The following is a 25,805-nucleotide window of genomic DNA, read 5'->3' on the forward strand; positions in this document are numbered from 1 at the left end:
CTGACACCCGGCAGTTGCACCATGTGGTCTTCATAACACCTCTACATAATTTTAATTAGATTTCTATGTCGTTTTCAGAAAGATGATGTATCCGAGATAAGGTTGTAGGGGGTAAACCGGGGTTATACTCGCCTGCTCACTCTGGAAGATCCCAAGCTCTTCCTATGCCAGAAGGGATATACAATATGTCTTCTCGGGGGTCTGCACTTGGTGGGACAAAAATAAATCAACTTAAAATGGAGGTGCCCAGGAGGCATTCTCATCCGAATCCAGAACTACCCTAAATTACTCCTTTTGATCTAGAGGATCAGCGTCTCTGCTACTAACTTCCCCCACATGCCTCCAAACCATACCTCTATGGTTGAGCCCAACAGCCCAATAGAGGAAGATCATTTTGGTCTGTTACATCTGTATCTCATATTTTCTGACCATAGCAGATTGTTGGAATGCAGTTGGTATATCAAGAGCTTTACTTTTTGGCTCAGCTCTTTTTTAATCTTGACATAGCAGAGCAGCACACAGACAAGGTACTTAAGATCCTCCACATGAGGCAAATACTGGGGGGAGCAGTCCAACCTTTTCTGGTTTTCCCTTCCAGAATCACTACCTTAATGTGGTGGAGTTCGAGCATGTAGCTTTATAGAAAATAGCTTTCATTCTAAAAGCAATTTTGTCTAGTGGTTCAGACCCTGATGGGGTCTCCCATGGCAAATTGGACTCAGAGAAGTGGTCAAACTAAGAGCGATTCAAAGACCATGATGCAGAATGACCATGGCAATTGGCGAACCTCACCCAGATCAGGGAGACCAGTGCACTCTTCTGGAGCCTGGCCTATCGGTGGGGAACTAGTACTTGGTGGTTGATCCTTGGCTCCTGGGGCTTAGCTGGCTTCAGCCTATTTAAGCTAAAGGAAGCTTTCTCCATATGAACCCACCACCTGTGGGGAGCGACGTTAGGAACTCGTGCTTTGAGAGGCAAGTCACCAAAATCTGGCTGAAGAAAACTATTTTGGGCTCCAACACCTTTCTATCCAGCGGTTAGAATATTTATGGGGGCTGTTTCTGCAGACAGAGTGGTAAATGTAAACTGCTAGATATGACAATAGGTTTAAATAATCTACGGAGGGGGTTCACCTACTTTGGCAGCTGCCGTCGATGTTGACAAAGACATCAGTTTAACTGCTGCTAAGCAACACACACAACAGCTCAATTCAATTCATAGATATATATGGGGTTAGGTTTCAATAACTGAGCCTCTGGAGGATTTCCAACTTTCAAAAGCTCTGTCAGCTTATTCAGAATGTTTTCTGTCTTTTTTTATTTTATTTTAAAAGAAATGTACACAGCAAAAACATTTGCTATTTACAAACTGGTATGATCCTCACTATAGTAAACATGAGCAAGTAAAGTTCAGATCAGCATGGGCCACTCTTGCATGTGGTCCAGTGTCTTAATCCTGAAACTTCATCTCCATTGTCAACAACCACACACACACGCTCAGCTGAAGTACAGATAAGCCAATCCAGAAACGCAGCCGAGGCGAGGCCGTCAGACGTGCTACATGTTAACAGAGTGGATTATGATAAGAGCATGAGCTGAACTCTGCTCCAAATAAAACAATGTGTGTATCTAGCAGTTTACTTCTGGCCTCTGAAGCAGTTTGGATTCCAGCCAGCAGAGAACAGTGCTGCTGTCTGACACGCCTTAATAAAGCTGTGACACAATCAGGCTGACTGGAGAATTAATGCACACACAGAGTTACCAGGAGGTTAGCATTAAAGCTATTACAGTCATGCTGTGGACCGGGTTAGTTCTAGTGGGTGAAGAGGACAAGCTCAGAAAACCAGAGTGAAAAAATAAACTATATACAGTGCCTTGCAAAAGCATTTACAGTTAAGCCCAAAGTTATTCATACCCTTGGCAGATTTAGGTTTAAAGTAAATATCTTTCTTCTAAGTGAAAGTAATATTAATATGTTTCAGAGCAGCTCAACAGGAGTGTCAACTTTAATTTGACAGAGAATCTATGGAGGGAGATAAAGATTAGGGTGATGGTAATGAGAGTGTATAACCTCAGGATTCATCACCAATAGCAAATTGTCAAAATACCAGTGGAAACATGCAAAAAGATAGTCAGCAAATATATTAAGGGTTTGATGTTGTAATGCCAATAAAGATTTTTCCACATTGTAAATAATTACTGACATTTTCATCAACATTAAAACAAAAAAACAAATAACTGTCAAAATTGATTTATTAATTTTCGTAAGTAAGAATCTGAAAAGTTTGGTGTGCATCTGTACACAGTCCCCTTTACTCTTATGCCTCTAATTACAATTTGGTGCACTTGAATTTAATTGTTGAAAGGAAGTCATAGGACGTCCTGTTGCCACCTAGGGACACACTAAACATGACACCAAAACTCAAAGGCAAACTGACACTGAACACACAATCACCACTTTAAAAACATGATGGCGGCAGAATCATGCTGTGGGAATGCTTTTGTTTCCTGTACGGACAGGGAAGGAGGTCAGAGACAAAGGGAAGATTGTTGGAGTTATATGGAGGGTCCAGCAGAGCAACATCTGAATGGTTTCAATGTCCATAATCACATAAACTCCCAATAACATACATCTAAGTTTATGTGGCGTATGGGGTATGAGTACTTTTGCTAGGCGGTGTAAGAAATTAAGGACAAAACAAATTAGTGACACAAAGAAAACAGAATTTTGCACCAGAAATTGCTGTTGCAAAAACAAAGAGTCCAGGACTGGAGGGCTGAAAAACTGAGCACCTGAACAGAAAATCTGCTAGAAGGAGAAGGGGAGGGGTGCCTCTATTATTTCTCCTTACTCTCCAGCTTCTTTACCCCCCCCCCCACTTTCTGTATTCTGCTCCATCAGCAAAGCTGGCCAGACTTAATGGAGACAATGAACGCAAGGGAGGTGAGCCGCGTTTATTCGACAGCCAGTAATGTGGGGTACGATGGACAGCTGAAAGCAGGAGGATGCTAATCAGAGCTGGGGGAGGCAGAGAGGAGGGGGGTAGGAGGCTGCTGCTCTACGGAAATGAAAAGGAGTCCTTCTGGTTGGGTTTGAGTCTAAAGTACAGCCGGAGGAAGTGAAACAGACAGAGAAAAACTGAAGAAACACACAGGGGACACAAGCAAGACGGGAATCAAAGACCAAATCCACTGAATCTACAAGCCACTGGAGACTCCTCTGGCATGTCAGATCTGCTCTCTTCCCTTCCTTCTTTCTTTTTGAAGGTAGAATCGCCATTTTTGTCAGTGCAAAAGGTATTAAATTTCAACGCTGACTATCCTCAGCTGATTTTCACCTCCCTTCCTTATCCCTGCCAGTCTGATACGTGAAAACGAAAGAAACGGTTCCCTTTTTTTCTCCAAGAGCGTATGCATTGGTTGCAGTTTTTATATAATGTTTGAGATGAAGTAAAAATAATTCTTACCAGATGGGGTTGGTGTTGACATCATTGTCAAACCACAGGATGTACAAACAGAACAGCCCCACAATCAAGGCGTGCACAGTAGACACCAACCTGGGAATTAACAAACACACATTCAGGACCACAGAGAGTAAACATAAACGTCCAGATAATAAGGAACCATTAGTTTGACTTGATAAATGCTCATTCATGCCTGCAGAAACATCCAATTATATGTGTGTGTTAGATTTGGCCTGAAAAGATCCTCTCCTCTGACCTTTGGAGTAGTTATCTGGGCCACTGAAGAAGTACCCCTGGGAGGCAGCAGCATTTATCTCCCTTTTACCAGGATCACAATTCTTACACTATCACAGTGCAGTCTCTGTGACAGTCCACAGGTTGCCGGTGCTGACCCAAAGTAGCTCAAACAACTTACCGTATGGGTCTAAGAGTCTGAAACGGAGGAGGGAGGGAACCAGCATCAACGTACAATGCCTTTTCAAATGTTTTTACATTTTGTCATTTTTATGTGATGGACCAACACAAAGAGGTGCATAATTGTTTAGAGCAAGTAAAATTATGTTTAGATAGAAAACATGCGTGAACATAAAATTTCAAGGCTTGGTACAGATTTTAAATTGGACTTACAGGTCCTTCTCAAAATATTAGCATATTGTGATAATGTTCATTATTTTCCATAATGTCATGATGAAAATTTAACATTCATATATTTTAGATTCATTGCACACTAACTGAAATATTTCAGGTCTTTTATTGTCTTAATACGGATGATTTTGGCATACAGCTCAAGAAAACCCAAAATTCCTATCTCACAAAATTAGCATATCATTAAAAGGGTCTCTAAACGAGCTATGAACCTCATCATCTGAATCAACGAGTTAACTCTAAACACCTGCAAAACATTCCTGAGGCCTTTAAAACTCCCAGCCTGGTTCATCACTCAAAACCCCAATCATGGGTAAGACTGCCGACCTGACTGCTGTCCAGAAGGCCACTATTGACACCCTCAAGCAAGAGGGTAAGACACAGAAAGAAATTTCTGAACGAATAGGCTGTTCCCAGAGTGTTGTATCAAGGCACCTCAGTGGGAAGTCTGTGGGAAGGAAAAAGTGTGGCAGAAAATGCTGCACAATGAGAAGAGGTGACCGGACCCTGAGGAAGATTGTGGAGAAGGGCCGATTCCAGACCTCGGGGGACCTGCAGAAGCAGTGGACTGAGTCTGGAGTAGAAACATCCAGAGCCACCGTGCACAGGCGTGTGCAGGAAATGGGCTACAGGTGCCGCATTCCCCAGGTCAAGCCACTTTTGAACCAGAAACAGCGGCAGAAACGCCTGACCTGGGCTACAGAGAAGCAGCACTGGACTGTTGCTCAGTGGTCCAAAGTACTTTTTTTGGATGAAAGCAAATTCTGCATGTCATTCGGAAATCAAGGTGCCAGAGTCTGGAGGAAGACTGGGGAGAAGGAAATGCCAAAATGCCAGAAGTCCAGTGTCAAGTACCCAGAGTCAGTGATGGTCTGGGGTGCCGTGTCAGCTGCTGGTGTTGGTCCACTGTGTTTTATCAAGGGCAGGGTCAATGCAGCTAGCTCTCAGGAGATTTTGGAGCACTTCATGCTTCCATCTGCTGAAAAGCTTTATGGAGATGAAGATTTCATTTTTCAGCACGACCTGGCACCTGCTCACAGTGCCAAAACCACTGGTAAATGGTTTACTGACCATGGTATCACTGTGCTCAATTGGCCTGCCAACTCTCCTGACCTGAACCCCATAGAGAATCTGTGGGATATTGTGAAGAGAACGTTGAGAGACTCAAGACCCAACACTCTGGATGAGCTAAAGGCCGCTATCGAAGCATCCTGGGCCTCCATAAGACCTCAGCAGTGCCACAGGCTGATTGCCTCCATGCCACGCCGCATTGAAGCAGTCATTTCTGCAAAAGGATTCCCGACCAAGTATTGAGTGCATAACCGTACATGATTATTTGAAGGTTGACGTTTTTTGTATTAAAAACACATTTCTTTTATTGGTCGGATGAAATATGCTAATTTTGTGAGATGGGAATTTTGGTTTTTCATGAGCTGTATGCCACAATCATCCGTATTAAGACAATAAAAGACCTGAAATATTTCAGTTAGTGTGCAATGAATCGAAAATATATGAATGTTAAATTTTCATCATGACATTATGGAAAATAATGAACTTTATCACAATATGCTAATATTTTGAGAAGGACCTGTAGGTCTGGACTTTGACTGGGCCATTTGAACACATGGATAGGCTTTGATCTAAGCCACTCTACTGTAGATGCTTTCATCCTGTGAAAGTTTTTTTTTGTTGGATGGGTGCGAAAACTTATCACTCATGTAAAAACTTTGTGCTGTAGTGCAGCTGCACTCTGCTTTGTATCATGCTCTGGCATGCAGTCCTCCCTGTGTGTATGGGATCTCCGTTATCTATTTGTACATACACACCAGAGGCTGAATCACATTCTGTGAGAACCAGCCTCTTCTCTCTCTCTCACACACACACACACACACACACACCCTGTCTGAACTGTCTGTTAAACTGTGCATATAGGTAAAGAGATAAGGTGTCAAAACTTTGTAGTCTGCACTGCAAAGTGAGCTACCCTTGCTGCAAGTAAAACTGACTCTGTATTGTTCTTGACGTCGAGCGAAGCACTGCTGCACAGCCTCCATTAGCCGGAGTGGCTGAAAGTCCAGGTGTGTGAATTCACACTTGGCCAGTGGGTTATTGTCTTGTGAATATGTGAAACAAACAATGATGAAAGTTTTTCAACAGGTGATGCTCATCCAGGAGGAAGACAGTGTTCCTAGGAAATGCAGCTCATTCATTAACAATCAATTTTTCTCCTATAGTTGGAAGTTTTGCTGACTAATCATTGGCTGGATCTATGAAACATTATGTTCTGACTGAGTTATGACTTATGAACCTCACTGACCTGACAATGATAACATGACACCCAACAGATAACACCTTTAAGGTGGACCCCACTAAGACCACTTTATTGATTCTTGGTGAATAAAAAAGGAATTTAAGCGTCCAAAACAGACCTAGTGGAAACAAAAGGGGTTATGAGGAAACGATGTGAATTTTAAGAATAATAGAAGTCAAATTATCTTCAAGTTTTTGCAAATAAAATTACTCTGACAGAGAAATAAGTAAGTAGTGTGTGAATGGGAATTACTGATTTCATTGTAATGCATCTTTGAGGGACCTTAAAAGCGCTAATAATGGTCTGATGTTCTGATGATCATTGCCAAACATATCTTAATAAGGTTTCCAGAATCTTTTCCGAAAAATCATATAAAGATAGCAAAGGTTCTACCTGTATTGAAAATACTGATAACCATAAGAAAGTTCATAGATCCGTCTTCAATTTTTCATAATTATTTTACAAACAGGGTATTTAAACTTTCATGTGGCCAAATGTCTGTATTTGACTTTCTGTTTTTGTGAAATAAATGTCTTTCATGTTATGTAAAAATTAGAGTCCTCAACAGTACCATAATAATATTAGGTCAGTTCTCTATGGCAAAACAAAAAGATTTTAACAGATGTTTAGACTTTTTCCAGTCAGGTTAAAAATGAATGAATTAGACTTAAACTTAACATAAGATTAAATGAACCTTAACAAATTTACTGGACTGGACTGAAATAGAGAAAACTTGAGTTAATTGAAACAAACTTTAGTTACTTGAACTAAATACAAAGCTGACTGAAACTGTATGTTGTATCTATAAAACTGGGTAAGATAAACTAAGATTATAAGATATAATATGCCCTTCATTTTTTGTGTTCATCAGTGAGTGAGTTTTTATTTTTTATTTTTAATAAGAACTAAACCAATCATTATTTAAAATAATAGCAACTACCAAAAATATTGATCTCATTTTTAAATGTAATAAGGACTTACTTTATAAAATATGATAAAAAAGAATAATAAGAATTTGGAAAAACAGAGGCTTTAAACCTCTGCAGGAACAGCACTGACACTGTCGAAAGTAGATCCTAACACAGGAATCTGGAAGCTCATTCTGGAGTGGATAGTCAAAGTCCATCCAAGGACACATTTAGATGAGGCAGAGGGACAAATACAGGGCTTAGCTGAGAGCAAAGAGAGCAACATGCATCCTGCCCTATCTGCTGTCCCACCTGAACTGTGGTCCCAATCATCAACTGATGTAGGGCTTATAAAGGGGTTCCCACCATACAAGGTTAAACTAATATCTGAAAAAAGGCCATTAGTCCGCCAATACCCCTTAAAGCCAGAAGCTGAAGAAGGTATTAAGCCAGTAATATAAGATATGTTGAAGTCAGGGATATTAAGAGAAGCATCTGAAGCTACATGTAACACACCTATTTTTCCAGTGCAGAAAGCCAGCACAGGAAAGTGGAGAATGGTCCAAGACCTCCGACAAATAAATGATATCGTAGAGCATGCAGCTCCTGATGTTTCAAATCCACACACATTGCTGCATTCACTGACCCCAGATAAAAAGTATTTCTCAGTAGTAGAACTTAGCAATGCTTTTTTCACAGTACCACTGCATGAAGAGTCACAGCATTTGTTTGGTTTTCAGTTTAAAGGAAAACAATACACCTGTACTAGGCTTCCACAAGGTTTTAGTGAAAGCCCACATGTATATACACAGGCATTAAGATACTCAATGAGCACCTGCATAATACCAGAACACAGTCAAGTTCTGTTATATGTGGATGACATTTTAGTGGCATCAGACACAGAAAAACACTGTGAAGAGGCCACAATAACCGTGTTGAAACATCTACATCAAACAGGCCACAAGGCCTAAAACAAAAATACAGTTTTGTCAGACAGAAGTGGTTTATTTAGGGCACACCTTATCACAAAACGGCCACTCCCTGCTGAATAGCAGAAAAACAGCCATACAGGAAGCCCCAAAACCAAAAACAAAGCAGCAAATGATGTCCTTTTTAGGACTTTGTAATTTCTGTAGAGTGGCTGCCCGACTATGCAGCCATAGTGCAACCATTACAATCTATGATTTATGGAACAAACATTATATTAATGAACAAAATTATTTGGACAGAAGAGGGGGAAAAAGCATTTATTAACTTAAAGAACTTACTGAAAACCACAGTTACATTAGCCTCACCAGACTGTCTGTCTCTGGTCAAACTATGGATGGGAATAACTCCAAATCAAACTGGCCTCACTCCATTTGAAATAGTACATGGCAGACCGTTCCCTCTGCCTTCTGACATGAATGAAATAGAGAAAGCACAACAGGAAACTTCATTAGCTGAGTGGATGAATAAAATGTTGCAGACAAAAGAAACACAAATGTCCAGTGGTCTGCCGATAACCTCTGTTCCTGTCCCATAGAACGACCTGAGGCCTGGAGACCTGGTCCTGATTAAGACACTCCACAGGAAGGATTGGAGCACTCCTCGGTGGGAAGGGCCGTTTCAAGTACTCCTGACAACGCCCACAGCTCTGAAAATAGCAGAGAGGTCTTCCTGGATCCATAAAAGCCACTGTAAGCCAGCATTACCATTACAGGAGCCAGATCAACCGACGGGGTAGCAGAGGAAGCCCGGCTACAAAAGGGCTGGAGGACCCATAGGGCCCAGTGTCTCAAACCGGTGAAGAAAACAGCTGATCTGCGCCCACTTATAAAATGACTCTCTGTAACATGTGGACAGGACTGATAAGCCTGAGCTTTATACTGGCAGCAGTACTTATTCTTCTATCACTACAGGATCCAGGAGAGAGGACACCGCAGAAAAGGTGGACAACAGACGGGACCCATCTCAGACCACTGACGGAAGGACATGACGCACACCCATTTCTGCAAAATTACTGGTATCGTTATGTGTATGACACAGCTAAAACTAAAAATAAAACTGCTTGTTATGTGTGTTCCATAATGCCCGTGCATTCCCAAGGCCCCACCATATATGTCAAAGCTATGAATGATTCACAGGCAAATTGCGCCTCCTCCTTTGGAGCACTAGGATATGCACGTCGCGATCAATTTATCTTACCAGGTCAGTTTCCAGCAGCAAACCAGAGTTTAAATTATACGTGCAACCATCATAATTGTACCTGTCCCGATTTCTGGAGAGCTTTCAATATTACAGAAGGAGAAAAAGTTTCCCCTTTCAATGCATATTTAAAAGACATAAAGCAGCATGCCCGGTGTTACAACAAAAACAAAGGGAACAACTCTACTTGGGTACAAGTACAAATTGTAAAACAACATTTCAGATTACAACCTTCATGCAAAACGACACATACAGGATAGAAGGGGTGGCATGGTTATGTGGTAATAACGCTTATTATGTACTTCCACCCAGCTGGTATGGTGTATGTGCCCCAGTTTTTACATCAGATCACACTGTGGTACTTAGTAAGCAGACTATAGTTATAACACATAGGAGGTCAAAAAGAGAGATAGATATTAAACCGCATGCCTGTAACTCTATGCGTTACATTAACGCTCAGCTTGGACTCCTGCTTACTTGCACAATGATCACCTGCACTGTTGTATTGCTCTTGCATCTTATACTGCTCTATATTTACTCTCACTCACTTAAAACTGTGCACTTATATTTATATTATATTGTAGATATGTTTGTACTGTTTAATTTGTATTGTATTGCACCGACTACGCCAAAACAAATTCCTTGTATGTCCAAAAACGTACTTGGCAATAAAGCTTTTCTGATTCTGATTCTGATTCTGATTCTGATGATCCGATCTGGGGAACAAATGTCCCAGATGAATTTAATTTTTGGCCTAAAGATGATAAAACATTATTATCTCTCCTACCCTGGTTGGGTGTGGGCAAATTAATGCTGCACGTGGAAACTTTAAGTTATCGATTTGGACTGTTTCTAAATGACTCCATAATAGTAGAAGAGGGTCAAAACACAGAAATGAGCGCTATGCGAGCCATGATAATTCAGAACCGCATGGCTTTGGATATTCTAACAGCATCAACGGGGGGCGTTTGTGTTCTATTGAAGAACACCTGTTGCACATATATCCCAGATAATATACACTCTGCAAACATAACGGGAGCATTAAACAACATACGGAATCTGCAAAATGTCATGGCACATGACCACCCAGATCCTACCTCTTCTTGGTTAGATTGGATGCTCACAGGGGGATGGATAAATTTGTTTAAGGTTCTCCTAGTTGCAGTAATAGCATGCATGGGCCTTCTGTGTCTCCTGTCAATATGTATTATCCCATGTTGCAAATGCATGGTACAAAGAATAGTAACTCAGTCAGTTACGGTGGCATATGCAACACTGAACCAGGTAGAAATGCACGAAAATGAAGGGGACAATTATGATGACATGTTGTAAATAAATCACATCGAAAGCCTGAGTGTACTCATACATTGTATTTCATAAAATTACCTTACAGCAGAAAATCGAAAGAAGTTGTTGTTTAAGTGAAATAAGAAAAAGTACAATGATGACATAAACAGGGCAGATTTTTAAATTCCTTTATTATGTTTCACTGTTTCCATCATGTATTGTTCTTTTATTTTTATGTTTTCAAGTATTAATCAACATTTGACTTTTAATGGTCGCTGAGGGCGGCGGGACCGTATGAGTATTTCCCACAAAATATAATCTGTTTTTCTTATTTGTTTTTATATTAAATGTTTTTACTCGTGATAAAAAGGAGGGACTGTTGGATGGGTGCGAAAACTTATCACTCATGTAAAAACTTTGTGCTGTAGTGCAGCTGCACTCTGCTTTGTATCATGCTCTGGCATGCAGTCCTCCCTGTGTGTGTGGAATCTCCGTTATCTATTTGTACATACACACCAGAGGCTGAATCACATTCTGTGAGAACCAGCCTCTTCTCTCTCTCTCTCTCTCACACACACACACACACACACACACACACACACACACACACACACACACACACACACACACACACACACACACACACACACACACACACACACACACCCTGTCTGAACTGTCTGTTAAACTGTGCATATAGGTAAAGAGATAAGGTGTCAAAACTTTGTAGTCTGCACTGCAAAGTGAGCTACCCTTGCTGCAAGTAAAACTGACTCTGTATTGTCCTTGCCTCTGAGTTGACTTAATAATACCTAACATTTTTCTTCCAGTTTTGCCCTGTATTTAGCTCCATCCATTTTCCCATCAACTGTGACCAGTTCTGAGTCTGCTGAAGGAAAGGATCCCACAGCATTATGCTGCCACTACCATTTTTTTGTGCGGTTTTCAGTGCGATGAACCAGTGAAAGTTTTCTGCCTTTTGGTTTTCCATTCTGCCATTGTTCCAGAAAGCCCAGATTTGTGGAGCGCATGACAAACAGCTGTCCTATCAAAATATTCTTCCACCTGAGTTGGGGACCTCTGCAGAGGGATGATGGATAAGGAGGTGGGCCTTTTAGCTGCTTCTCTGATTATTGCTCTTTTTCCTGGGCCTGAGTAAAGGGGGCTGAATACTAATAAGCCCTGATCTATCACAAAATCCCGATTAAATACAGCGAAGCCTGTGGTTGTATCGTAATAAAAATGTGAAAAAAGGAAGAGGTGTGAATACTTTTGTAAGGCACTATAAAAAGGTGGAAATTATTATTATTTTTTTTAACATTATGCCTCTCCTGTTTGGAAATACTTTTACACTTGTCTCCTTGCTCTAAAGTCATGGTTGCATAACCTACACTGATACAGTCAGAGCTGGGTCTTATGCAATGGTGAAGTACTCAGAAGTGAACCCATTAGAAGAAGCTTTGCCTCCAACTTGTTTCAGACTTCTTGGCCAATGCACTCTGTTCTCTCTCTTACGGTCAAACATGCCAGCTGTAGCTGGTTGAGTGAAAGGGTCATCTCTGAGAGCAGGCTGACAGCAAACAAACAAGAAAAGAGGACACATACAACAGGGTCAGTGAAAGCTGTTGCACAACAAATGATTGCCCTCTGAACCCAACCCCTGAGGTTTCTGCTTGAAACTCTATACGCCTTTGTGGTGCACCAGCAGCTCGCATCCCAGCTGCACATGTGTGGGATGATGAGTTTGCTTCAAGTATGATGGGACCCAGCTCATATGAGCTTCAATATCAAAAACACTCAGGGGTCAGTTTGGTGAGGATGTCCTTTCACTGTAATGCTATACAGCCAGGGCTTGGGAGAAATGTTTTGCCCTCGCGACTGCAGTATATAAACTCTTTGTCTGGAGAAATGTTTAAAAGCCGAAGCAGCAGTTTGATTGGACAACATAAGTGAAGAACTGTCAGCGCCTTCAAGGTATTCAGAGTAAATAACTTTACTTCTATGATAGGACTTAATAGACACATTTCTGTCTGACCTCGGCCTCAATAAGATAAATTAGCTTAACTAAATATGTATTTCTGGAAAGCAAAGGAAGCCTGTAAGAGCCTTATTTCAGAGAGCTGACCAGCATCGTGCTGCTCTATGCTGCAGCGTAACAGAGTGGTGCCCCTCCCATTCCCTCCCAGTTGCTGCACACTGCATGTCAGCTACCTGACACTTTTACTGCTGCTACCGCCACATACAGGAAAGACAAATTGGACTGTTTGGGAAGTGAGTACACCCTTCTTATTTTTGTAAACATTTAATTGTACCTTCCAATGGGACAACACTGAAGATATGACACTTAGTCAAGTAGTCAGTGTACCACTTGCAATACAGAGTACATTTGCTGTCCCCTCAAAATAACTCAACACACAGCCATTAATGTCTAAACTTCTGGCAACAAGTCAGTACAGCCCTAAGTGAAAATGTCCAAGTTGTACCCAATCAGCCATTTTTTCTCTCCGGTGTCATGAGACTCGTGTCTCAGGTGTGAATTTGGGAGCCGATGTGTTAAATTTGGTGTTATAGCTCTCACTGCTCATCTTCAGCAAACTGTTTGTTGAAGGCAAGCAGACTAAGGACATGGATTACTGGAACCATGTCCTGTGGTCTGGTGAGACCAAGTTAATGTATTTGATTCAAATGGTGTTAAGTGTGTTTGGTGGCAACCAGGTGAGGAGTACAAAGACAAGTCTGTTTTGCCTACAGTGGAGGTGGGAGTGACATGGTATGGGGCCGTATGAGTGCCGCCGGCTCTTGGGAGCTACATTTTATTGAGGAAACTATGAATGCCAACATGTACTGTGACATACTGAGGCAGAGCATGATCCCCTCCCTTTGGAAACTGGGCCGCAGGGCTGTATTCCAACATGATAACGACCCCAAACAAACTCCAAGATGATCACTGCCTTGTTACAGAAACTGAGGATGAAGGTGCTGGACTGGCCAAGCATGACTCCAGAACTAAACCCTATTGAGCATCTGTGTGACATCCTTCAACGGAAGATGGAGGAGGACAAGGTCTTCAAACATCCACCCGCTCCATGACGTCCCTTTAGGAGTGGAAGAGGATTCTAGTGGCAACCTGTGAAACTCTAGTAAACTCCATACCTAAGAGAGTTAAGGCAGTGCTGGAAAATAATCGTGGCTACACACAACACTTTGGACATTTTCACTAAGGTGTGAATTCACTTTTGTTGCTAGCAGTTTGGATGTTAATGGCTGTGTGTCGAGTTATTTTAAGGGGACAGCAAATGTGTACTTTTATATAAGCTGTACGCTGATTACTTAACATGGTATCAAAGTGTCATATCTTCAGTGTTGGCCCATCAATAGATATAATAAAATATTCACAAAAATAGGAAGAGTGTACTAACTTTTGAGAGACACTGTACATACACTGTATAAGACACATAACCTTTCCCCCCATACTGTCTGACATTCATTTAGTGTAGATTAAATGTTTCCTGTTTTAGGTCCGTTAGGATTACCAAAACTATTTATATATGCTAAATGCAAGAATTATTTATACAGAGAATTTTCTAATTACTTTTATCATGGATTTAAACTATTTGGAAAAGCCCAAATGGGAACATTTGGTTCATCCTTGGGTACATTTTCCAGATGCCATCAAGGTACCACGTTCATCTTTCCAAACAACTGAGTAAAAGCATGAACGGCATCGGAATGACTAGCCATCATACCATTCAGGAAGGAGATGGGTTCTGTGTCCCACAGATGAATTTCTTATGGTGAGAAATGTACAAATCACACCCAGAAGATCTTGTAAAGATGCTGACTCAAGCTGGCAAGAGTTTGCCATTATCTATAGTAAAACTATTCATGTGCCGACATGAGCTGAAGAAGTCATCACTGCAAAAGCAACATGAAGAAATATATTGCAGTTTCTAAATGCACAGTGACAAAGACTTTCATTTTGGGAGACATGCCTTGGGGTCTGAAGAAGCAAAGTTTTAACTGTTTGGCTCCAATGACCACTGTCATGTTGGAAAATTGGAAAGCTTGAAAGATTAAAGAAAACCATGTCAACCATGAAGAGCTGTGAGGTGGGAGCATCGCGTTTGCTGCAGCAGGGACAGGTGCACTTAACAAAACAGAGGGCGTCATAAGGAAAGCAAATTATAGAAATATTCAAGCAACATCATATCAATCAAAGTTTGGTCACTAATGGGTCTTCCAAATGGACATAGACCCTCACCAAATTGTTAAAAGGTGACTTGAAGACAAACAGCCACCACAAAGCCCTGATCTTAGTCCTCTAGAAGATTAGTGTGTGGAGCTTTAAGGTGTGAGTGAGCAACATGGCCTATAAACCTGGCTCAGTTACAGCAGTTCTGTCAGGAGGAATCAGAGAAAATTTGTGCAAAGTATAGTGTGAAGCTTGTGGAAGGATACAGCAAACCGTTTGACCAAAGCCATGCAGTTAAAAAGGCAACTGTTTGATTCTGGCATTTAGCAAATAGAAATTATTTTGGCCAAATGACTTGAAACAGGAAATATTTAGTGTGATTTATTGTCAGACGGTTAGGCATCTTTTCACAGGTTCCTACTTGTATTTCAAACGATCTCAACAAGGGGAAAATAAAATATATATATTTAATTTTATGCCAGCAACATTTGTTTTGTTATGCCACTGTGGACAGACATAAATAGGTAGAAAAAATGTGTTATGGTGAAATGTTAGTAGATCTGTCCCCACCCACCTGGAGTTCCATTCGGTGAGTTTGGTGGGAGGTAGACGCTTGTAATCCGGCGTGACGGCTAAGGAGAGCCGGGGACTGACCACCGAGAAGAGAAGCTGGAAGCCCACGAAGCTGCCAGCCACCACGCTCAACTCTCTCGTCTCCATCACTCACCTAAACACGACAGGAGGGGCAGGAAGGGACGGGTGAGGGACAGGGACACGGAGTGAGTGATCCACATGGACAGGTCGGGTCGAACTCTGTCACTCATCCTGGGCAGCAACAGTAGAGAAACTGATGTGACAGGGGTGGTGGGAGGGTGAGGCTGCACCCTGTGTGATCATCAAGTCCACAAAGCAAACAGGAAAAGGAAAGAGTCAGACGCAAAAATATAGAACCCGAGAAGACACGCTGTCCAGAGCAATTGACAGGAGAGCTTTAGCTGAGCCATGCATTAAAGACTAAAGAAAAATGAGAAACACAGTTGAGGACAACAGGAGGACAAAACTGACAGAAACTGATGGAAAATGACGTTGTCTGAATACAGCTGACGGACCAGGAGCTGAATTTGGAATAAAAGGTCTTTATTATGCATATTTTGCAAGCGGATTACAGCGACTTGTTTATGACACACCAAAAATCCCTGAGAAGAAAACAAGGACTCTGCATAGAAAGAAAAGAGGATTTTCAAGATGAAGCAGCTGGTTCAGCTCATAAGGCACAGGAGTTCAGGCTGCAGTTTAACTCAACAATGCTGCTCATTATTCCTCCGGTTTGCTTTAAATCATCTGGGCATTACAGTGGCTTGCAAATGTGTTCATACACCTCGGACATTTTGTCATGGTACGGAGTTTTCACGTGGGATTTTAATGTGACTGACCAAGGCGAAACTGTGTTAATAAACATTGTGAAACTTTTTACAATACTTTTTGTCACTCATTTCAGAAAGTGAAACTCATATTATATAGGTACATTACACACAAGATTAAATATTTCAAGCCTTTATTTCTTGTAACTTTGATGATTATGGCTTACAGAGTGTTTCAGAAAATTAAAATTAGTAAAGTATTGAAAATATTGAATCTAAACCCGGGTTTACATTAATGTACATTTATGTGTCTTAGAATTACCCATAGTCCATCCTTTAATTCAATTCATAATCTGTGACAAGCGTTAACAGATGTCCATCCAATCTGACCAAACCCGAGGTTTATTTTGCAGAGGAACAGGTGAACATTTCCGTCTTTAATTATACAAAGCTGGCTGAGGCACACTCCAAAACACTAGCAGCTGTGATTGCAGTGAAAGGTGGTTCTGAAAGCAATAGATTTATATTCACCAACGCTGCTTTGTGTTGGTCTGCATACATACACTCCGGTTTGTGGCTATAATTTGACAAAATGTGAAAAACATCAAGTGGTATGTAAAGAACTGTACAAGTTTTCGTGCTTTGGCGGCTTTCTGCTGACAAAGACGTTTTAAAGTGGAGTTTCAATACAAATAAAATACCAAAATTTTATTTGTACAGTTGGAACAGCTGTAGACGATTGTTTCTCCCAGACAAGACAGTTTAGTGTGTAAAATATGTCAAGAAACATGGGCTGCAACAACACATTACTGCAAAATAAAAGTGACAGGATTCAGTGCCGTCTGTTAAATCTTTTTGCAATAATGTGGTGAAGACAACAAGCCATTTCTCATTGATTAGCCAACTTTAACCTGATGTATTAGATACCCATGTACACCTCTTGCAGTGAAATACGTTTCACCTCGGCTCTAATGCATGTACGCCAATGTACCAAAGGCCAACAATCTCTGAAACACACTAAGAGTACATATCTTCAACAATGAATGTGGAATTAGAGTTGAGCTTGCTCTGTTGTGGTTGGAAAAAGGCTTTAATTCCCCGTCTTGTGCGTTGACGGTGCTGTTGTTTCTAGCTTGTGCTAGCTCTATCAGCTACAACGGCATCTGATCAGGAGGGTTTTCCAGATTGGCTGTCCCCAGAATATTTGCAAATGTCAGATTTAATGAAGATTTGGGCTGAAATGGTGCAGGTAATCCATCTCATTACATTACACGGCAGAACGTCCCCACTTGGTTCTTTCAAACCATTTAATTATACTTTAAAAACAAACTTGTAATCCAAATGAGAACAGTCGTTCTTTACAGCCACAGTGTCCCTGTGTGGCTTCAGCATGTTTCTACATTTTATAGAAGAACAAGTAAAAACATCTCACACCTTTCAGGAGCTTTTATGAGCCAAACACACCAAACTAACAAAAAGAGTTTTATAGTGTTAAATGACCTTCTTTGGAACCTTTACTACTTGCTCTGGCCTTCTGAATATCAATGTTTGGGACACATCTAGACTGATAGTGACCCATTCTTGTGTCATCAGTCCTTGGGGTTGATCATCTGCTTGCTAGGGCCTGGATGATTTCACTGCTGGCTCTCAATGGACAAGGGTCGCGCCGTTGATCATTCCCAGGGGGAATGATTGAAATCCTGATTTACTGTGATCACCATAAACCTAATTCCATTATGCTTTTAAAAATGACAAAATGGTTGGAATTGTTAGTTTTGCTTTTTAAACATTTTTTCCACTGTTGAATCTAAGGCAGTGTCAATAAATAATATTAGGGCTGCACAAGATCAGAAAAATATCAAGGTAAATATTTAAGGTGAAATGGCTATTTGCAATAAGTTACCGTGCATCTGATCACCCTACATGAAACTGAAACCTGGTGAATTGTCTCACTATAAACTGAAGCCACAAACTTACACCAGCTTACTGTCACTCAGGTCAACAAACTGGAAGTTTGTTTCTGCAAAACAAGGATAAGCACTGAAGAGGCACTGAAAGGAAGACATTAAGAAACAAAAACAGAGCCTGTTCCTGTGAACTTCAATGTTTTTGAAATGATAACAGAGGAGAAAATGATCCTCCGGTCCCTAACACTGACACCGTCCTCATCGGTTTTCTACAGTTTTCTATGTTCAAGAACAAAACTATCGATTCAACAGACGCATCAAGTGGACTTCTTCTCAGCTCTGCTCCCCTAAAACAAAACATACACAGCTGCCCTAACACTAACTAACTAGCACTGCTCGCAGCTTTTTCATATCTTTCTGACATTTATCAAACAAAATCCTCATTGTCTGAATGTTTTTCTGCCTGCTTTCTGTTCTGACGCTGTAAAGTAAAACTCGCATCCAACGCAACAAAGAAACAAACAGGCGACAGAGAAGGCTGTGAGGCTCGCAGGAAACTACAGGTTACCTCAGGTGGAGTCTCACAGTGAGATTTCACCTGCGACCCATTTATCAGCTGTTGTGACATCCTGCGTCAGTGCTCGTCTGGACTCTCGCCTGCTACACCCTGAACTTTTGATTAAATCCACCAAATTATGCGAGTTATGCAAAAACTAATTACTGCTGACAGATTATATTGTGCAAGACAAAAGTTACAGTGAGTTGGCGGACACGGCAGCGGGAACCAGATCCAGTGCTGATATGTGGAATTATTCAGTTTGCAAAGCCAACTAAGGGGGTTAACCGCTGAGCTGCACATGACACTTCGGGTATGTAATGTACACACACATGTAGTGATTTGCAGAAGTAATAATAATATGCCTGAAACTTTTTCACATTTTGCCACGTTATAACCCCAGACTTCCATGTATGTTACTGGGATTTTATGTGGTAGACTGACACAAAGTAGTGCATATTTGTCAAGTGGAAGGAAAAGGAAACATGGTTTTCTGCCACAGGAAGTGAAGTTCGGTCTCATGTGACCAGAGCATCTTCTTCCACATGTTCACTGTGTCCTCAAATTGTAAACTGGACTTCTTCTGACTTCTGTGGAGTGTACGACTAACAGTTATCATGTCAACAGATTCTCCAACCTGAGTCGTGGATCTCTGCAGCTCCTCAAGAGTCACGGTGGGCCTCTTGGCTGCTTCTCTTATTATTGCTTTCCTTGCCCAGCCTGGGAGATGAACGGTGAACGGTCATGGTTTAGGAGGCTTGCAGCTGTGCCATGCTACTTCAGGTTTTTCAGACTCCATTGAACAGTGTCTCAGGAGATGTCCAAAACGTGATATGCCGGTTTCACCACCTAACCCTTTAGAGCTTGTGCTATTTAAACAGCAATCCAGTCAGTATTAGCATGGGACTTTGTACGGTGCAGAGGGATTATCCTGTGGATATAAAACCTGGATGTGTGGCTGGGTGCTTAAACTTGACACCCTAAATCTACATTTAAAGCTCTTATTTTAAAGTAAGAGGTGAAGTAGACCTTGGATTGTCCTGTTTTGTTGACAGAGCTGACTGATTTAGGCTTTTCATCAGCCTGGCTGACAACACTAAGGAACTGAAGAAGCACTTTTAGATTGTTTGTGTAGCAGAAATTTGAGTACTCCCTAGTAGAAAGAAACTATGACAAATTTAAACCTTAATTTTGTTTGTGAAAACCCAGAAAGGAGCATGTTTAATGTTGTCTGGTCTAGCAACCCCTTACAGATCGACACAAGCATGACATTCCCTGTGTATGCAGTAGCCAAAACTGGACTGATTTATTCTCCACTGATCTTTGATTTGTAAAACCTTCATTTTAGAAGAGAGAATAAACAATAGGAATTTAATTTTAAGTTGTCTAAATAATATTGTTTCAAATTTTGTCTTCTAATGCTCTTGTGAACGAATATTGTGAATCGTCAACTCTGTATGGACGTTCCATTCCAGTCACCCTGCTTAAAACATCTTTCTCCCTGTGTTCCTCTGTCTTCTTGATGCTGTTTGTTCTCTAATGTTCTCCAACAAACCTCTGAGGCCAGAAACACAACAGCTTGGTTTTATGCTGAGGTTATATTGCACACTGCTGGACTTTGTTTAGATGACTTCCCATGGCAGCCGGCTCCACTGGATTTTATTTCGAGGTATTAGTAATGGGGGCTATGGATGCATGCCACAATTTTTAAATTTTTATTTGTTAAAACTAATATTTCTTTAATTTGGCAATCATGCACGACTCTGTGTTGGTCTATCATACACAGGGTTCCTATACGGTCTTCAAAAGTTCGGAAAAGTAAGAAATTGTCCTTAACTGTGGACCTCCAGAAAACTTCAAACCTGCGGTCCGTTGGTTAACTCTGCAAAAAAGGTCCCAGCACTCTCAAACTATGCTTGGATTTATTGTAGGACTATTAATTTAACAAACGTATTTAATAAGGACAGTAGAGCTGGTCTAAGTTAGTAAAGATGAGGAAAAGCTGTGAAATGGCCAGCACCACACACTGAAAATCAGAAGCAAGTTTCAATACTACTCCACGCAGTTTAGGGTGACGATTTCTTACTTGAACGTCAAGAATGTAATAAAAACTGCAGAAATATGAGTCTGTAGAAGAATCAAAGATAATAACAAATAAATCCCACTGGACAACACGGTGTAAACACAAGTTTAAAATGGGATACATACTTATAAAAAGGCAGTGCGGATCTGAATAGTTAAAGACCCCACCGAGAAACATCCTAAATCATTCAGCCTTTTTAAATCTCCATTTATCTAAAACCGCAGAGTCCATCATTGCACCCAGAAGCAGTTCTTCACATCCCTGCGCTGATCATATATGCAGCATGCGCCTGAATTATTCATCGCCATCCTTCACCTGGCATGCAGGTTCATCCCGCCCCGTGGGAAGAGACGAGGCGGCCAGTGGAGCCTCCTCACTGCGGCTCACGGCCCCGAACAGGAGAGACCGAGCTGCCATCCACCCCTGAACTTCTTCCGGAGGACCATCCTGCTGCTGTCATCAAACCGTGACCCCCCTGACATATCGACCAAACATAAATAACAGAGCTTCAATTTCCCTCACACCCTACCGCCCCCCCTCTGTTCGTTTGGAAATCCAAACCAACCCCAGTCTACCGCATTGCTACACCAAACCACTGGGCTTGGACTTACACAACACCCCCCCCCCCCCCCCCCTCTCCCCACAAGCCCGATCACCCCGGTCTCCTCCAGCATGATGGATCCTGACATGAATACTGATACATCACAGCCGGTCAGTGACTGCACCTTGCTCAGAGACCCTATAACAATACCTCCTCCACCCTCCTCTACGATTTGGAGGCTTGCACATCATCCACCTCGGAAACGTGAGCAGTTCAAGGTAAACAGGATAAACACGAAAGATGAGATTATATCCGCTAAGAAATGCAGTGTGCTGTGCGGCGTGGATGCAAATGAACAACGAAGCGTTGCAGACAGTGAAGAAAATGGCGAGATTTCGCGAGGATCGTATCAGCAACAAGAAACGCAGCCCGTGTGTTTAATTTTGTTTTTCTCGGCAGCTCCGGCGGCAGGTGGTAAACGAGTTGTAACAGGCAGAGCCGCTGCTGGCACCGGATACCGGGAGTAAAGTTGCAGCTGGAAGAGACCGCTGTTGTTAGAGCTGGCAACAAAAAGAGGGACAAAAAAAAGTCTAAAGTATCTAAAACACAGACAGCATGCACTGGTCCTTAGCGGTGGAAGAGGAGGTATGAGCTCGGTTTTACCTGCTAGCCGTCGCATAGGGCACCGTAGGCGGATAAACCCCGTTCAAGCACCGGTGTTGTTGTTGTGGGCGTCTTCTGTCCACTTTCCTTCAACTTGACGTTAGCTAGCGGCTCGGCTAAACTGAAAGCAGCCCACTGGCTCTCCCAGCGAGACCCCCAGGACAAGTGGAGAAACAGAACAACAGCCTCTCCCGCCGCGCAGACAGCGCCGTGTTTTTACAGCCGCTACAAACAGGGCAATGGCTTCTCATATCGCCTCATGTCGTCGCCTACATGTGTTTTCACCTTAGAGTCCCGATAGAAAAGTTTTTCAGTGGTTTTATTTTGGGTCTGACAGAAATCAAGCGAGCGGTGACGTCGACACGTACCCGCCTCCGTGTGCACACGCCCCCCGTGGACACAGACTACACCCACGACAAACAAAGGCTAAGCTTTCTGATTTATGAGCGCTGGCCTAAGGTTCTGTCGGGCCTAAAGCAGAATTTGGTTCGGGGCCCTTCTTCCTGTTAACATCTCCACCACTTACAGCGTTTCAATACAGATTTGGTGGAATCTGGGAGAGGAGGCCAAGTTTAATTGGCTAAGTTTAAAAGCATTCACGCATAATTGGTTATTATTTGCGGGGATGTATTTGTGAACACACCAAGCTCAAAAACAAAGAAACTATTAAACTCGTAGCATCAGATTGTAATTATGTTAACACAACAACCACACAATGAAGAGTATTTTTTGCACTTTAATAAAGTCAACTTGCCAGTTCTTTTAAATCTTATTTTTAACATGTAAAATATTTTATTTGACCAATGCAAATCATATTTATTAGTATTATCATTATCGCAAACAAATATAAAAAATGTAAATCTTAGATCTGTGTCAAAATTCAAGCATTTATGGGAGTCCCCTGATGGTTTGTTGCCCCAAGCAGCAGCTTTGTTCTCTTATGCCTTGGGACAGGTCTGTGTACAACAATCTGAACGTCAGACAAACAGCACGGCTTTGCAGGTTACATATTGCTAAGTATAACATAATTCTGCCCAGTTTTTACAAATTTGTTTTTTGTGCAGTCCGACTACTTTTCACAGTTTGTCACATTACACCTAGAAACATTAGTCTTTTTATTGTTATTTCATGACAGGTTTACACAAAGTAGAAGAAAAAGGATACAAGGCATGAATTTTTTAAATAAAAAATATCAGAAAAGTACACACTGTATGCACTTTGAAGAAGGTGCTCAGGTGAGATAGGACCAAATTTGAACTTTTTAGCCTGCATGCAAAGCACTACATGTGGTGGAAAACTAACACCCTGAATATACCATCCCCACTGTGAAACACAGTAGTGACAGCATCATGCTTTGGGGATTCTTTTCTTCTGCAGAGACTAGGAAGCTACTGAGAGTTTATGGGCAGGTAGTATGAGCTAAATAACTCTAATGTTGGGTATGGATATTGTGACTTTAAAAAGTTTTCATAAATGTTTCCCATTTTGTCTCATTAAGACCCCAAAATTTGTTTATTTTAACTTAATATGAAAGACAAAGTACCACATGATCAAGAAAATATTGCATTGTATTCCAAATATTTTACAAGGGAAATGAAAGAAAAAAACACAGCTGTTACACCTGAAAGCAGTTTGGGTACGTCTTTACGAGTTTTGCACCACCAGTGAACAAAGGTTTTAGTCACGTTTCTTTGGAAAATTGCTCAAAACAAGTCAGATTGGACTGAGAGTGTCCGTCAGCATCAATTTTCAACTCTTGCTATAGCTTTACAGTTGCATTTAGGTCTGGATTTTGACTTGGCCATTATAACACATGGATAAGCTTTAATATACATTTATCCAATGCAGCTGTAGCTGTATGTTGAGGGTTGTTGTCCTGCTAGAAGGTGAACCTCCAACCCAGTCCTAAGCCTTTTGCAGCCTCTACAGTTGTCCTGTATTTAGTTCCATCTAGCTAGCTTCCCTGCCCCTACTCAAGAAAAGAATCCCCACATCATGACGCTGCCACCACCACAGTAGGGATGGTGTGCTCAGGGTCACATACAGTATTAGCTTTTCACCACACACAGCCTTTTGCATGTAAGCCATAAAGAAAAATGTTTATTAGACCAGAACACCTTCTTCTACATGATTGCTCTGTCCCATTGCAAACAGGACTGGTCCTTAACCTCTTATGCTCAAATGGGTTTTGTGAAGTTTGAGCTCAAAATAACATGCACAAATCTAAATGAATTTTTCTGAGAATTGACATACTCTATCTAAACAATCATTATGTTAATAATTCTGTTTTCTTAAATGGAGTGAAAATTTTGGCCTTTCTTTATTGCTGGTTGAATAAAATCTGGGTGGATTGCGACTAAATGTATCTTTTGTAATCTGTGAGCTCTCTGCTTACAGCATTACATGCTGGTTGTGTGTGTAGAAGCTGTGTGGTGAACAGCCACGACCAAGTTTTGCAGTTACATCATTTTGTGAATTTGTTTATTTTCAGATTTAACTGCCTTTAGTTTGAACTGTTTTTGGTGTATGTAGAAATGGTTTAAATCAGATTTTAGCCAAGATTCTACTATTTCTGTGGATACAACATATGTGTATGTTTAACTAATGGAACTTGCAGTAAAGAAAGTAGAAGAAAACAAGAGTTAAATTCTGCCTCCTGTGCTGGGGGTTGGGCTTAGGTAACTTTTGTAAAAATTAATGTTTTGCACATTTGCTAAAAGTGTCACTATGTAATGACAGTATGAGAAAAAAATCAAGCCCCTCTGGCTCCTCCCAGTGGTCCAGCTGCCATTTGCAGAAATGCCCCGCTTCTGGTCAGAAACAACCTATCATAGCCAGGAGTAATGTCTTAGCAGTGTCAATCACGCTTGTGTACCCGCTGCTCACACCCTTCCCCTACAAGATTGCCGGTGTGCTGCAGCTGTGCTAATGGCGCGGTGCTAATGATTTGAGGACCAAGTTTGTTGTCAAAGTATGGTAGGTCATAGTCAATGTAAAGCATAATCGGCATCATTGGTGGCCTGCTCACTAGCCTGTGCATTCACGGCAGGCTCCTCTGGGGAAGGAACTGTGAAGGGAGGGCTAAAGCACAGCAGAGAGCAAGGGGGAGGAACCTGTAAGGTGTGCTTGTTCAAATATTCAGGCTAAGTCCACGGTTTTCTCAGAACCCCTTACTGTGGCTATAAAGGTAACATTTGCAGAATGCATGACTAATAGTTGCAATCATTTGTGAGTAACATTCAACAACAGTAATGATGGCAAACAAATCAGTTCATGTCATTGTCAGTAGATGTACTGAAAAGACAGCAAAGCAAATGTCACAGTTTTCAAATAAGATGTCTTTATTATTTTGCAGTCTGTTGCTTTTCAAATAACCTAACCCATATACTTGGAAGTCATTTGAGTAATTTCACACTTTGACAACCCTGTTTTGAAGCTGTCAGTCTGGTTCTACTGTGCAGCCATGCTCAGTCTATTTTATGATTATCTCTAAAATAACCACCATTACGCAGCATGATGGCTTCTCTTCCTCCTTACTCTGACTGACTGTAACCATCATGACACCAACCCTATCTCAGCTCGTATCTAAACCAAATTCCAGCAATGTAACTGAGTATGAACTGTCAACGGCTTTCTGCTGGTAACTAAAATGTTCTTATTGGTATCAATTAAATCTCCATATTGACACACACTCAAATAAT

The 25,805-nt window shown here is 41.4% G+C and overlaps 1 protein-coding gene across 2 annotated transcripts in view; it reads right to left on the reverse strand.

Annotated features, from left to right (window-relative positions):
• The window catches only part of LOC124865034 (TLC domain-containing protein 4-B-like), a 36,418-nt gene extending 13,627 nt beyond the window's left edge, over positions 1–22,791 (reverse strand). The window contains exons 1-3 of one of the 2 annotated variants that reach the window (XM_047360027.1): positions 22,105–22,791; positions 15,568–15,720; positions 3,467–3,556 (exon numbers count right to left, since the gene is read on the reverse strand). In XM_047360027.1, the coding sequence (XP_047215983.1) occupies positions 3,467–3,556; positions 15,568–15,713 (236 nt within the window). In that variant the 5' untranslated portion in view covers positions 15,714–15,720; positions 22,105–22,791. The remainder of the gene's footprint in view (positions 1–3,466; positions 3,557–15,567; positions 15,721–22,104) is intronic. The other variant, XM_047360028.1, reaches the window with a different exon arrangement.
• Positions 22,792–25,805: the final 3,014 nt, after the last annotated feature.

The sequence above is a fragment of the Girardinichthys multiradiatus genome, chromosome Y, assembly GCF_021462225.1.
Source record: "Girardinichthys multiradiatus isolate DD_20200921_A chromosome Y, DD_fGirMul_XY1, whole genome shotgun sequence".
NCBI lineage: Eukaryota > Metazoa > Chordata > Actinopteri > Cyprinodontiformes > Goodeidae > Girardinichthys > Girardinichthys multiradiatus.